At 40.6% G+C, this 14,084-nt stretch overlaps 1 protein-coding gene across 1 annotated transcript; it reads right to left on the bottom strand.

Annotated features, from left to right (window-relative positions):
- Positions 1-139: 139 nt before the first annotated feature.
- LOC134816665 (homeobox protein Nkx-6.1-like) lies at positions 140-13,381 on the bottom strand. Its single transcript, XM_063825618.1, has 8 exons — positions 13,181-13,381; positions 12,377-12,555; positions 11,890-11,964; positions 7,373-7,558; positions 5,869-5,984; positions 5,196-5,278; positions 4,202-4,290; positions 140-785 (listed from the first exon to the last, which is right to left on the bottom strand). Exons 1-8 carry the CDS (start codon positions 13,298-13,300, stop codon positions 698-700), a joined length of 936 nt encoding a protein of 311 aa, XP_063681688.1. The 5' UTR covers positions 13,301-13,381; the 3' UTR covers positions 140-697.
- Positions 13,382-14,084: the final 703 nt, after the last annotated feature.

Here is a 14,084-nt window from a genome sequence, read left to right as displayed (position 1 = left end):
AGTAATTATTAAAATCGAATATGCGTATTTTACGATGTAGAATATCAATATGTGCCCCAAGAAAATAAAACTACTTATTCAAATTGTATGTAACGGTAAATTAAGTATATATATCTAAGAAGAGATAAAATACAACAAACGTATAAATGTACAAACTACATAGTTTAATCTTGATTAACAAAAAAACTAACATTTAACAAAATTAAGTAGAAAAAGAACAAGAAGAACTAGTGAATTAGATTTACGGAAGATGTTCGAATGTACTATCGAACTCTAACAAAATATATTATTGCAGATCTCCGTTTCAATATGATCTACAGTCCATGAATATACTTCATGATTTAACTGTATTGAATATAAAAAGGCCTCAGGCTAAGAAATGTACGAAAGAAAGTCAGTACGGCGCTCCACCGCTTATCATAATACCAACAATCATTCCAAAAAATCATCAAAAAAGAACATACAGTTAATAAATTCTTAAAACTTATCAAATATCAAACATCAAATAAATTCATCGGTTTCAGATAACGCATCTCAAATCGGGTACTTCAGTTTGTGGCTGACGATTCATATCGTCGGTAATCACATTTCCTAGATCCAAGTACAGGATACTTATACTTTGGGCCGGAGAATATCTTCACTGGAGAGCTGGACGTCATTTTGTCGACAGTTAAACTGGATCACATCGTCAGGTTTGCTAGATCATGTGATCACTATCACATGACATCAAAAGATTGTTCCTGTTTCCCTGCTTCATCATGGCTTTCTCACGTCTCCACTTGGTTCTGAAAGCAAAAGTTTTCAATCATTCCGATATATCAAACAGTTAAGTTTCTTAAAACAGGAAGATAAAAAATTGGCTGGACTGATCCATTTCGCTGTCTGGTCTATGGCCTATGCCCAATTCAAACACTTCATACATGCACCGTCTGGTAAACGTTTCTGTCCACAAGTGAAATAGACTCCTGGGTTACTACTTACTAAAGAAACCCTTTTTCCATAATTTGAAGGAGGACTCACAATTTCAGTTTTATCAATATTTCGTGCACGCTTAATGTTATTTTATAAAATGAGACATTAAAAAGCTAAAATGACCGTTTTGCTGGTAATTCAAGCTCGATGGAAAATTCAAAATTGGCAGTTTAATTTTTTGCCACACTACTATTTCTTACCAATTTCCTTTCAATTTAACAGATAAAAAGTAATTATCACGGTTCTGTTTGAGAGCCGATTATTCCCATGGAAACAACGGTAGTAAGGAAAAAGCCAGCAGGGTGTGCACTAGCACCCTCCCACTAGCAGCATGGCGGAGAAACAGCCGCGGAAATTAATTGATTGTTGCATTAACTCTCTAATTGAATTGCATTAATACTCCTCAATTTATTGACCGAATTAACCGAAATTCGCACGTATGTTAGAACCATTTAATCTGATTAAAGCTTGAAAACTGACAAGTGAGGGCTTGTGCCGAGAGAGATGTAGCACGTGCTAAAACAATGGCCATCACGTGACACGCCATCAGCCATGGCAACACCATGGCAACACCTTTATAACTGCTTCCTCAATTTAATCCGCAGATTAGATGGGTCCTTTATCCATTAAACTTGTTTGGGAAATTCATTAGCAAATCTACTGCAGTCGAACACGTTGGAGCAAGAGAGGGGGGTTGAGACAGTGAGACACAAAGTTTCGTCTGGTTAATTACACTAAACCCTCGCTCCTTCTTGAACAATACAGAAAAACAAGTTCCCGTCCTATCTGGGCAGTAATTGTATTGTCTCTCGGAGGAAAACATGTCATCTTTTTGTACCACTGTGTACCATACCACATATCTAACACTTTAAATGATCGTCTATCAAACTAATAAGAATTGCCCCCACAACGAGTGATAATTCATTATTTTATGTCCCGTAAAATTCTCTCAACTTAAATTTAATTCATCCGTACGGCATTGAGAACCCATAAATCTGAGAGATTTATATGACTTCACATTTTCAACCCACCTTATCTGCAGATGAAATGCTGATAAGTGGAGATGGTGCGAAATTAGGGCTCGTAGGGAGACAATGGCTACAAAAAATCTTTTGAAAAATAAGGCTTCTGGCTGAGTATCCTGAGTAGCTGTTAATTATCTCAGATTTACAAAGATTATTGATGAGAAGTTGGATAACAACTCTGTGCTGCTCGTTGCGAGGCAACAGATCAAGAATCTGCACCACGTGCACATATCACGTGACGTGCACCTTAGAAAGTATCACCGGTATTCTTGTTCAGTGCACGTGCGTTCACGAACTACTCAGTGTTATCGGTGACAATGTGCACTTCATCTCCTAGCACGGAGGAGGGAGGAGGAGGGAGGAGGAGAAATAGGAGGAAGGCGCAGGATCCCCTCTGAAGAAGAGCTACAAAAGTGGTGATGTCAGGTATCACGTGACTTATAACGTGACCCGCAATATCCCCACCATCTGCACCCCGGTACCTTAGGGAGCAGCTTAGCCCAGGGATATCTCCCACCGAGTCAAAGAGCAGGTTACAGTCGTGACCAGGTAACTATTCGAGGTCACGTGTACTTCCGCGTTCTTCCTATGTCCGGTTCTGGGCTAGTCTACCCCCATCTAATTGCCTTCCAGCTTAGGATAACCTAGAATATTTATTCATTGGCGAGAAGCACATTTGGTCGGATCGAACCGTCCTAGTTACGAGATAGGACGTGAAAATTGTTCGCTTTCACCACCTACTTAGCGTTATACTGTCGTTATTACGTTGTTAATAGAACCTCCTCGAGGTATCACGTGATGGCATGGTGATCACGGGATCGCGTCCCGTGACCATGACGACGCGATAAGGTCTGGGCGAGTCATAAGGTGACGTCATGTGGTGGTAGTTAACGGTTCATTACCGTTACTACCGCGACTATGTGAAACTGGAGAGTAAAATGAAAGCTCCACTTTTCAACGACCTCCCTCGTTCGGCTGGTAAATCATCAAATATAATGAGGACGTAATTGGAAGTTAATTCCGGAAATGTCAGGTTTAATTCGGAATTTCATCCTCTACTGCTCTGGAATAAGTAGCGTAAATTAAATCGAAATTATCGAGAAAGTTAATGCAAAACGTACTTCCACTAAATTCATGCATTTAAAAAATAACCGCACCAGGTACGATAAAAGTATTTCTCTAATAGCTCTCACGTGCATATCAGAGAGTGCGACATTATAATCCCACAATTTAGTTTAGAACGAGAAGAAATTCCTTCACGAAACAAATGGTTTAACATTTTATCCGATGCTACAAAACAGCTTCGACCTTATTGGACACGTAGACCTATTCCCCTTCACTTCCCCTCACAAACTATTGGTTAACATTAAGCCAGGTGTTATTGGCGATATTACCCACTTAGGTATTTCACCTCCATTTTATTGTTGTCAATATGGCACCCGCTAATTTGCGAGCCCAGCTCTTTAACAAGTTAACAGGTTTATCAAGCCCTAGAAGAGTTTGTCAGGACAGCGAATTAAACGTTTTTGGATAGGTCGCGAACAATTAAGATCACTTGTCAGTGTCAACAGCTTACAATGTTCCTTATTGATCGGAGTCTGTGGTAATGGAAAAGTTTGTCCGATAGTGGCAAGTGGTGGCATTCTGTGGGGTCATGAGGGATCATGTGATAGGTAGGCCAATCATTGCAGCCGAGGGGAATAACTTTCAAGTTATGAATAAGGGGGGATGGGCAATGACCGATCATGTGTGGCCACCCACGGGACACTCTGCACGGCCTGTTATAAATCTGACCCTAATATCCCGCCAATTGAAGCTCACCTAGTATTGAGTGGCACAAAAATTCAGACCAACAAGTTAGAGAAAACTCTAAAAAGTAAGCTACACATTGCACAACCCCGATATAGGGCGATTGGCATATGGTCTGCTAAGTTATGGGGTGACCTAACGTAAACCATAGGTGTCCCATGTTTAATAAGCTGATGTAAAACTTGTAAGCTAGGGGTAACAGGCGATAAGTAATAAACATCTATAGACGATTTAAGTCTTGGCGAACAGGTACAGAAATTTTAACTTAACACATGTTTAACACGTAGCAAGTATGCGAGTCCTGGCAGCTGGATATTTGGAAAATGCGCAATATAGGAAAATCATAGAAAGAAACAACAGTGACGAACAATTATCCTTTTTTAAATATTTCTTACCTTCGATTCTGGAACCAGATTTTAACTTGGCATTCGGTCATCTGTAGAGCAGCTGCCAGGAGGATCCGGTCGTGCGTGCTCAGGTACTTCTGAAAAAGTGGGTGTGAAGATTAGGCAGCCTTGGATAAAATTCCCAAAATTAACCATGAATGGGCTTTTAATTTTCCCGTAATACTGGGATGGGAGGAAGAAGTGACACCCTGAATATGACAGAGCCAGTCCCCGTCTTGTTAAACCAAGGTCTAGTTAAACGGTTATATCTAGCCCTAACCGTTGTTCTATGCAAACAGAATACTTGAAACTTCCCACAGCTACATATCCTTACGTCAACTTTTTCAACTTCCTTTTTACCATTACGTAAGTGCACCTGCAATTAGCCCAGGACGGCCTGACATTAAACATTTGATTTGACAGGGCTGGTCCAAGTGACGTGTTATTTTCAGACCTCCTCAGTCATGACTTCATTGATTAAACAGTCAGTTAATAGTCTTGTTAACAGGGCTATTATGTAAATATAATGACATTCCAGCTTCATTCCTCACTGGTAAAGGCCTATTAATAAGTTAGTTCGAGATACGATTTGCTTTTTAAAATCCGGCGTACAACTACAAGTGCCAATTAAGTGTTATAACATTTTCAACTCCTCCTTAAACTGTTTGCCTATCCATTGGCTTGCACTCGAGATTGTATGGAATTTAATAAATCAATATCAAATGTTTTAAGCGATAGAGCAAAACTGCAATGGCAATTAATGCAACCACTGAGAATCTCTGATATAAATTAGCTGCAAAGGAGTCCGTAAAATTTAGCCAATTAACAAATTCTTGAGCAGTTATAGGAATGGTTCATTAATCTTTTTCAAGCCGCAATTGAAAGACAAAATGTTTTATCCGCTATTGAGGTGTGGAATCTCAACATAATAGCCCATCCAATAGCTGGAAGCCATCAATTCTAAATAATGACCTTACAATAGAATTAACCAAACTGTAAATACCTGAGTAGCGAATTTTCGTTCCAGACCGAACACTTGAGCCCTGCTAAACGTCGTCCTTGTCTTTTTTTTCTTTCTTCCATTTTCTGGGAATAACCACAACTTCAACAAAATGACATCATGAACTTTAAAATTTATTCCAATTGATAAAAACTCACCTGATACTCCGATGATAAGATTACCGCATAATAAGATTACCGCATAACACCCATACCAAATAATAAGTATAAAGTATGCCGTTAAAAGGGTGCATGGTTGTGGGAGAGGGAATACTCCAATTCACGCCTTCTAAAGATAAGCCAGGCTGGCATGAACGGTAAGAGAGATAATGCGGACACTACTTCCCTAATAGTTTTTATGAGGTAACAATTGGAGATGACGGGGCGTACCATGATGCTTAGAAATTGAATTAGGCGGGCCGAGCTGATCCACGGGATTCAAAACAAGTTTGGAGAAATGGAGAGATAACACTTTGATACTGGTACGGCCATTCCTGCCACTCATACTCATTCGGCAGATATGCCAAACGGAACAATTTAAGATCATCACAAGCCCCTTTTTTCAACTTTTGATGACAGTGACCAATAATGTGATTCACTAGAGTAGGGCAATTTAAAATGAACCAATAAGTAAATTAGCTTATCAAATAATTGCCTCAAATAATAATGCAACATACCTGTGAGTGAGAAGTCACGTGACATAGGCAGGACAGGGTATCCAGAGGCGAGGAGTCCGAGTTGGAGTTGAGAGGAGAGGATGTCGTAGCGGGACAGAGCTGCTTCCTTTATTTGCCTGGAGAAGTAGGGAGGTTAGTGGGGATGGAGGGTGAGGAATGAGTGAGGAATGGGGTTAGAGTGAGAAAAGAGGAGTAAAACTAGGGATATAGAGGTTAGAGTGAGTTTAGTGAGGACTGAGGAGTAAAACTGGGGGATAGAGCCGATAGGAAAAGAGAGTGAGAAGGCAAAATGTTTCCATCTTTAATCTGACTTAATTTCTAAAGAATTCAATGTAATTAGCCGTCAGAGGGATGATAAGATAGGGGAGTATGAGGGTTCAATGGAGGGAGGGAGGAGAAGAAGGATAAGAACTAGGTTAATTGAGAGTCATGCAGATAAAGGAAGCAATAGGGGTAAAAGTGACAGAAAGAAGACAATTTAATCGAATTAGGTAAGAATAGTCTTTAGTGAGTTTGGAGCAGTAGGCAGAGATAAGAACTTGTGAGCTTTATCACCAGGAAAATGGTTGTCAAGAGGGGGACCTGTCAATTGTTGGGATCATGGTTTTGTCAGTGCAGTGTCAGATAATAACAGCCTCCTACCAGCCATTAGCCACATGATCTCCCCCTGTTATCGGAACAGCACCCTCCATCACATGCAGGTACGCACTGATAGCAGGGTTTATAGTAGGTTTCGTCAGCTATCTGTACCAACCCCCCTCCTGTCAGGAACCTATCTTCACACAGGTGATACTGTCTGTCACCAATAATACGTCCTCATTGTGCGTCTATATTGGCAAATCTCAACAATGAGGCTGCACAAAGTGGGATATAGTCTGGTGGAGTAAGTCTGTGGTAAAGACAGCGGGATATTGTGGTGCTCTATCAGATGATAGCTGGATGTCTGTGTCAGGGTCTGAAGCTCTAGCAACCTCTGGAGAGAGGTAGATAGGTAGGAGACGGTCTCCACGTACGGAGAGAGGAGACGATGGGGTTATAATAGTGGTTATCGTCAGTAAATACCAAGAGGTTGTGGCGTCAGACTTAACAGGTAATGCCGGACGTCGCCATGATGAGGTAAGTAAGTCCTGTCACTTGTCAGTCTGTCGACGGTTGAGCCAGTGACTGGTGGTTTCACTTTGTCTCAATCCTGTTCCAATTATCGTCTGTACGTTTGTCTGTAACTTCAGGATCACCATCCGTGTTGTCGGTTATTGGCGTCAATTTGAGTCGATCACACGAGGGTGTTGAACGGTTGGACAATCTTATCATTGACGTGGAACATTAGGAAAGAGGAAATCAAATCAAATATACAGTTATCAGAAGACCAGACTCAGTGCCAGTTTTACCAAGTTACTGCCAGTTTTATCAAGACGACTGTCAATTTTATCAATAGAAAACAGAGGAATTTATCGAGACAACTGTCAGTTTTGTCAGGAGTCCGTTTGTGATGAAGACAACTTACTCGAGGTGGTTGGAGCAGGGGATGTTCCCAATAATAGGGTTGAAGACACAGGCACTGCAGGATGTTGGGGTTTGCTGCATCATGTTCAGAGTGGAAACCAAGTTGCTAGGTAGCGAGGACATGCCAAGAACTCCGTCTTTGACGTTCAGCATCGTGCAGTCCAGACCAGCTGTTGAGCTTAATAACCTGGGAGTTACTGGGTTAGCTGGAGAATCATTAGGTTACTTGAGGAGTAATTTGGTTACTTAAGGAGTAATTTGGTTAAATGAGGAGCAATTTGGTTACACGAGGAGCAATTTGGTTACAGTTACACGAGGAGCAATTTGGTTAAATGAGGAGCAATTTGGTTACATGAGGAGCAATTTGGTTAAATGAGGAGCAATTCAGTTAAATGAGGAGCAATTTGGTTACATGAGGAGCAATTTGGTTACATGAGGAGCAATTTGGTTAGAGTCAAATGGTTACTTGAAGCTGAAGACGATTCACACATTTACACATGTATTTTGAAAGCTCCAGCTAAAACAACTTTTCGTATCTCTTTTATGTTTTAAAAGATTATTTGAAGATTTGATAGGTTAACCTTAAACAATTTTAAGAGGCCAGAACCGAGTTGTGTTAACATGAAAATAATAAATCTGGGAGTAATCTACCTATATTCTATTTATAACTTATCTAGAGTCTTAATAGACGGATAAGATTACGACGATAGGTTTTTCTTAGAGGGCTTTTTGGCGACTCGTTCTTTTAATTGTAGATAAGTTTTATTATAACTCAATCAAGTAAGGTTTGAATAAAAATTAATCTGGAATGTTTCAATAAAGATTAAATGTTCGGCTAATTTGGTTCACTGAATCCTGGTATGTATATCTCAAAGGCAGCTTGCTAAATTCTTTTGTATTGCAGAATCAGAATGGCAAGAATACCATAGTAATGAACTTTGAGGGAGATGGATACCAAAAACTCCGCTAAGTATGAAGAGACGCGACTAATTTCCAGTGATCACACATCTCGGGTTCAAATTTACCGGAAAGTTTTGATAATTTGTCGGGCACCAACCCCGGCCATGAACGTTAAATGGGGAAGCACCTATAAAGTCAGGAACCTCCAGTGCGTCCGCCAGGCTTCAGCGATTAACAGCATCGTCCTGGCGACGCTTCTAATGATAGCTCTAGACGTTCGACTCCTTCTTGTTACCATGGAGACTGGTCTTGTTTCCATGGAGCTCAATTTGTGCCGACTCTTATACGGCATCGGCATCATCGGAACCTATCCAGAGACTTTTTATGTAAAGCATTATCGGCATTATATGGCAAATTGACGAAGCCAGGAAAAACTCGAGTCATATTTACGGGTTATGGTGATGAGACGCAACTGCGGGGGAAAGCTACAGCCAGGCTCTCTCAGTTAACTCCAATTTAGACCTGTCAAACCGCTGTTAAATACGACGGGTGTCTGACCTGTAGAGCTCTTTCATGCACACTAGTAGCTTGAGTAAGAGAGAGAGAGAGAGAGAGAGAGAGAGAGAGAGAGAGAGAGAGAGAGAGAGAGAGAGAGAGAGAGAGAGAGAGAGAGAGAGAGAGAGAGAGAGAGAGAGAGAGAGAGAGAGAGAGAGAGAGAGAGAGAGAGAGAGAGAGAGAGAGAGAGAGAGAGAGAGGGAGAGAGAGAGGAGGACAATACTGTAGGTGTAACTCTTCCGAGGCAAGCTGTTGGTGTCTACCCTCCCCGGAGCCCTCTCAAGTGCTCTCCATTACCAATATGTTTAATAGCACACCGTGAACCGTCCCACCAGTCCCCTGTCACAAACACGATAAGCTAAAAGCTTCAAGTACATATTCATTATCAGGGTTTATCACATGATCCGCTACATAACATGTTGACAATAACAGAATGTCTAGGTCAGTAAGTGCCGTGGTGTCTGGCGGAGGTTAGGACGACTTGGAACACGGGCCACAGCCTCAGACAACGTGTGGCGGAGAAGAGAGAAGAGGAACGTGACCGGGGGTGAGTCAACAGAAAGAGAGAAAGAGAGAGAGAGGGAGAGTTACAGATAGAGGTACAGTGATATGGATCAGAAAGAGAGGGAGAGAGGAGGGAAGTTAGAGTAGAGTTATATAGCTCCATCCTTAACTCTGAGTGTTACAAGTGGGAGTGGACAGGTTGGCAACCCTCAAAATATTACCCCATCATTGCTGATTACCGTGATACTTGGAGATTCATGGCTTGGGATTTATCTTTTTGTAGGATAATGGTTTTAGGCTATTGTTCTGAAAGTGTTTCCAGACGTTTAAAGAGAAATTAGATTATCGGTTTGGAGATAATGTGTGTGTCACTGTAGACAAATTTCGTAGAAAGGTGCCTTGAAATAATTTCAAGGGTGCCAAAAGGACCAAATCAAGTCTTGTTGAAGTGATTATAAGGTTGAACAGTTCGTGACCTAAATAACAACACTTCACCAAATTCCAACTGAAAACCGTGAAGAAGAGGGAATGTTACCTTTCTTCATTTTAAACTTAAAACTTAAAAGACACCGGACGATGAAGCTGGATCCAAGCGTCAGTGTACCTTGGGAACTGCTTTGATGTTTTCAACGGTCTAATTTGTAATGGCGAATCTGAGTTTCACCCCTACCGTGAAGGCAGGAGAGCGTTAAATAAAACGTTAGAGCTGTTCCCAACATTTATAACGATAGTCACCAGTAACCCACGCTTAGCTAAAGATGGGAATTTCTAATTACGGCTAGGCTCTTTAAAGCCCGGGATAGGTGGTAACAGAAACAGCATTGAAACATTAATTCATGGCACGATTCCCTTAACACAGCAGGGTCGGCAACCTTTGCCATTCCTGGATATCCCTCACCATTACACACACAACTTCTCTCTACGTATGAAATTTCTTAAAGGAGTATCCCAGCTACTCAACAATAATATGCTGTTAATCAGCGAAATCAAGTTTCCCCTTTATTACTGGTCTTCATTAACTAAATATAGTTATTATAGCTCAGCCGACATCCCAACCCGCCTGGCACCGCTCAAAATTTTCATACGAAACTTCTCCTGAAAATGCCATCGTCACCCATCAGAAGGATAGGGTTGAACCTACGGAGAGTAAAGCCCTGAGTAAACCTACGGAGAGCTCACTCGAAGAGAAGCCAGTAGAAAAACTAATCCCTGCGAGCAGATCGGATGCTAAATTCAGGACTTCATAACCCACACTGAAGTCATTTGAAGGAAGTATTGATATAGGCTGTTACCAGTCGTACGCAATGGCAAAGAGCTATTATAACGAGGGCTGCTAATTAGTCATATTGTTTGGGATACCGGTTTTTCCGTCACGGATATAATAATCAATAATATTTAACTAGCACGAGAGAGCCGTTCTCTAAGGTCGTCCACTTCAGGACCTTCTTTACATGTTGATGACAACTTATAGCGAGGCAAGTGAAACTATTGTCACGACATTGCTGTGAAAGAGCTGTTTCGATGAGAAGGATTCATTTTGTAAATTTTCAACAAAAATGTGGCGACAGATGAACCGGACTTCAGATAAATAAATAACGTTATTAAGGGCACGCTAAATGGACAATACGAGAAATTCTTCGCAGGCTGGATGATCTTCATTTGAACTTTAGATGAACAACAATTATTATTAAATATCAAACGGGGTTCGGATTATATGTAAATTGCTGAACACGCCTCTCAATCGAACACGTTGATAGATAAATCTTGTTCAGGAATAAATACTGCAACATTTCATGTCGTTTAGCCTTTTAGGAGACCGAAGATGGGTGAATACGTTTAGTTACGGCTACAGTGACACAACCCAATGAGCCTGTCCAATGGGCGAGGAGCAGGAACCACTAAAACATATTAGCTAACACTTGCTTCATGAGGGGGAAATCAGCGTGCGACTTTCTGACCATGAAACTGCATCAGCAAGTCATGTGACGGTGAACTTGCAGCTGTAAAGCAACTGATAGGTTTATTGAAGTGGCAACCTTTTCACAGCTCTGTAGTTTTGGATTCTAAAACTCCAAAATTTGGAGTCTTTTGAGTCACTCACAGCCATTCACGGATAGATATAAATGTGGAAGATGACCGTACCAGAACAGTTTGAACAAGAGGAAGGTATATTCTTATTTTATTTCGGTCTTCAAACAGGCGACAGTAGTGAGCTTTAATGTGACCAGAAAATAACTGGGAGTGGAGTATCGTCTGGAGTTTAATATTAATCTCTGAGATATATAATATAAGCTAAGTTGACCGAATGGCGAATAATTATTTCGTTAATCTTTTGAGCCGCTCGATTTAATTTGTATTATTTCTGTAACAATTGCAGAGTAATGTAATAAAAGCTTAATAAAAAAGCTATTTAAAAGAAGGTTTAAAAACTAACAAACTTTTAGCTACATTCTTAAATAAAATTGTATTCAACTCCATCTACTTCTACTTCTAGTACACATCCAAACCTGTACTTTAAACTTCCTTAAATATCTAAATAATCTACATTACGATTATTACCTGGCAGCAGCGGTCCTGTCCAAAGTGGCCTGGTCGTGGGCAGACTTGTGAGTCCTGATAACGCTCTGCTGGTTCCTGGAGACAGACATCATCTAAATCGCATTATACAAAAACAGACAAATCAGATAATGGGTGGAACGTAATAATACTGTCAAATCACGACAAATCAATAATTCGATTTCTAATGTTTTTTTATACGATATTTATATCGTATTATCATACATATATTCATTGTATGATGTATTCGCAAATATGTCGCGGGGGAACCATCCAAATTATTGTTCACTGCCATTGGATGAATATATTGAACCATTGTCTCACGCCACAACATTTCTCCCCTCCTTATCAGTGATGCACGAGCTCAATAGAATTTTTATACTGTCAAATACTCTAAAATATTAATAAATCCGGAAATAAAACCGTACCACATTATTCACGAACAGTAGATGAACCAGCTAATAAGTTAGCGTGGAAATAAGAAACTTACACCATGGATTGCGGAGAAGATAGTATCCTGTCATATCCCAATCCAGCTGGTGAGCCACTCCTGAGAAAGCTAGCAGAGGGCATGGGAGAGAGACCGGATGGGGCTAGCGGAGAGCTTGATGTCGGGGAAGGAGTTCGAGTGAGGAGAGAGGGAGGACTCGTGGAGGTCGGAGAGGGACTCTGAGGAGAAGAGACGATAAAAAACAAACTCTTTCAGTATTGAATATTGATCACAGTCACTTTAACTAGTTTTATATTTATAACAGGGTGGAAGTTTATTTGTTATCTTTAACGTATTCCGTGAAAACACTAGTCACATTTTTTTATCTCACACTTATTTTACTTCGGAGTATTCCAACAGAAAGATATAAATTTTAGAATACAAAGAAAATGGCCGCCCAGAATGTCACAAATTATACTATTAGTAATCGAGCAACGCATTTATTCAGGTTTAAAATCAGACGTTTTTTGCGTGCATAAGGTTAAGCCCTCTAATTCGTTTTGTACCTAAAAAATGTAGTTTATCGAATGCACTGGGATGTTTACAATTACAGATGAAGAAGTAAAAGTTTTAGCGTTACAAACTTATCATACTTAAAAATTGAATAGCTATAATTCAATTTCTTCCGGTTAAACCAGAAAAAAGAACATTAAAAATGTCTCAACAATATCTTCGAAACTCCTAATTATTTTCTTGATATCAAGATAAACACTAAACACCTCACTAAAGAATAAAGATCGAACCACCGAACTAGTGATCACGAAAAAACATGAGGCAACAAAAACAAGCACATGTATAACTCACTGATTTTAGTGTAGAATTCAACAAGTTCTCAATGGAGAAGTTAGAGCCAGTTCTTGTGAGGAGGGGAAGGGGTCGGGCCAGGGTCAGTCCCAGGCCGGGACCACTATTCTTCAGAGTCATGTTATTCGCGGGGCTAAAGCTAACGGTAACAATTGCAACGATTAATAATCCGTAAATGAGGAACTAATGCGTTATGTGTTTTGAATACCTATCCTACTTTCGAATGAATTTTGAAACGCGTTACGATTGGGCACTCCAGAACGAAATAAAGGACCACGTGACAGAAGCCCGATTGGTTGCGTAGTAACATGAGGGCGACCACGTGGTTGTCACGCGCAGATGAGGTGTCTTCTAACTGGTAACCAGGATAATTTGACGTACTAATGCTGCGGAAAAGTGCAAGTTTAAATGATTTAGTGGCTAGTCACGTGAGGATGGATTTTATCAGCAATTAGCACCTACTCCAGAGTATTCTATCCACTTTGTCACGTGATTTCAGAACAAATGCACGTGAGGACCTGGCCACGTGGCTACCAAGGTTTAATGGTTGTGCGAAAGAAAAATATTATTGATTTAATTTGCGTGCTTAAACAGAAGATGGTATGACAGGCCGTTGACATCAAGCTCAATTTGCAGAAAATTGTATTGGAACCCCATCAGGGTATAACAAAAGAATTAACACTATCGGACAGTTAAATAATATACGTTATAGAAGGCCAGGGTCCACTCTCTCTCTCTAGAGCCGTCCTTGTGTTAAACTGAGGGTATATGTCGGGGATGAGAGTAAGGGACAGAGTGTCACGGACAGTTTAGCAGACAAACGGCACCCAAACACCAGGACCCAGTCCTGGGTACCCAACCCAGCATTTCTCTGGGTACCGCGTATATAACATGTTCTCAGTAT

This window comes from Bolinopsis microptera, chromosome 6, assembly GCF_026151205.1.
Source record: "Bolinopsis microptera isolate Bmic1 chromosome 6, MBARI_Bmic_1.0, whole genome shotgun sequence".
In the NCBI taxonomy this organism is placed as follows: domain Eukaryota; kingdom Metazoa; phylum Ctenophora; class Tentaculata; order Lobata; family Bolinopsidae; genus Bolinopsis; species Bolinopsis microptera.
Note: the sequence above shows the minus strand (reverse complement) of the source record. Positions and strands in the feature narration are given on the sequence as shown.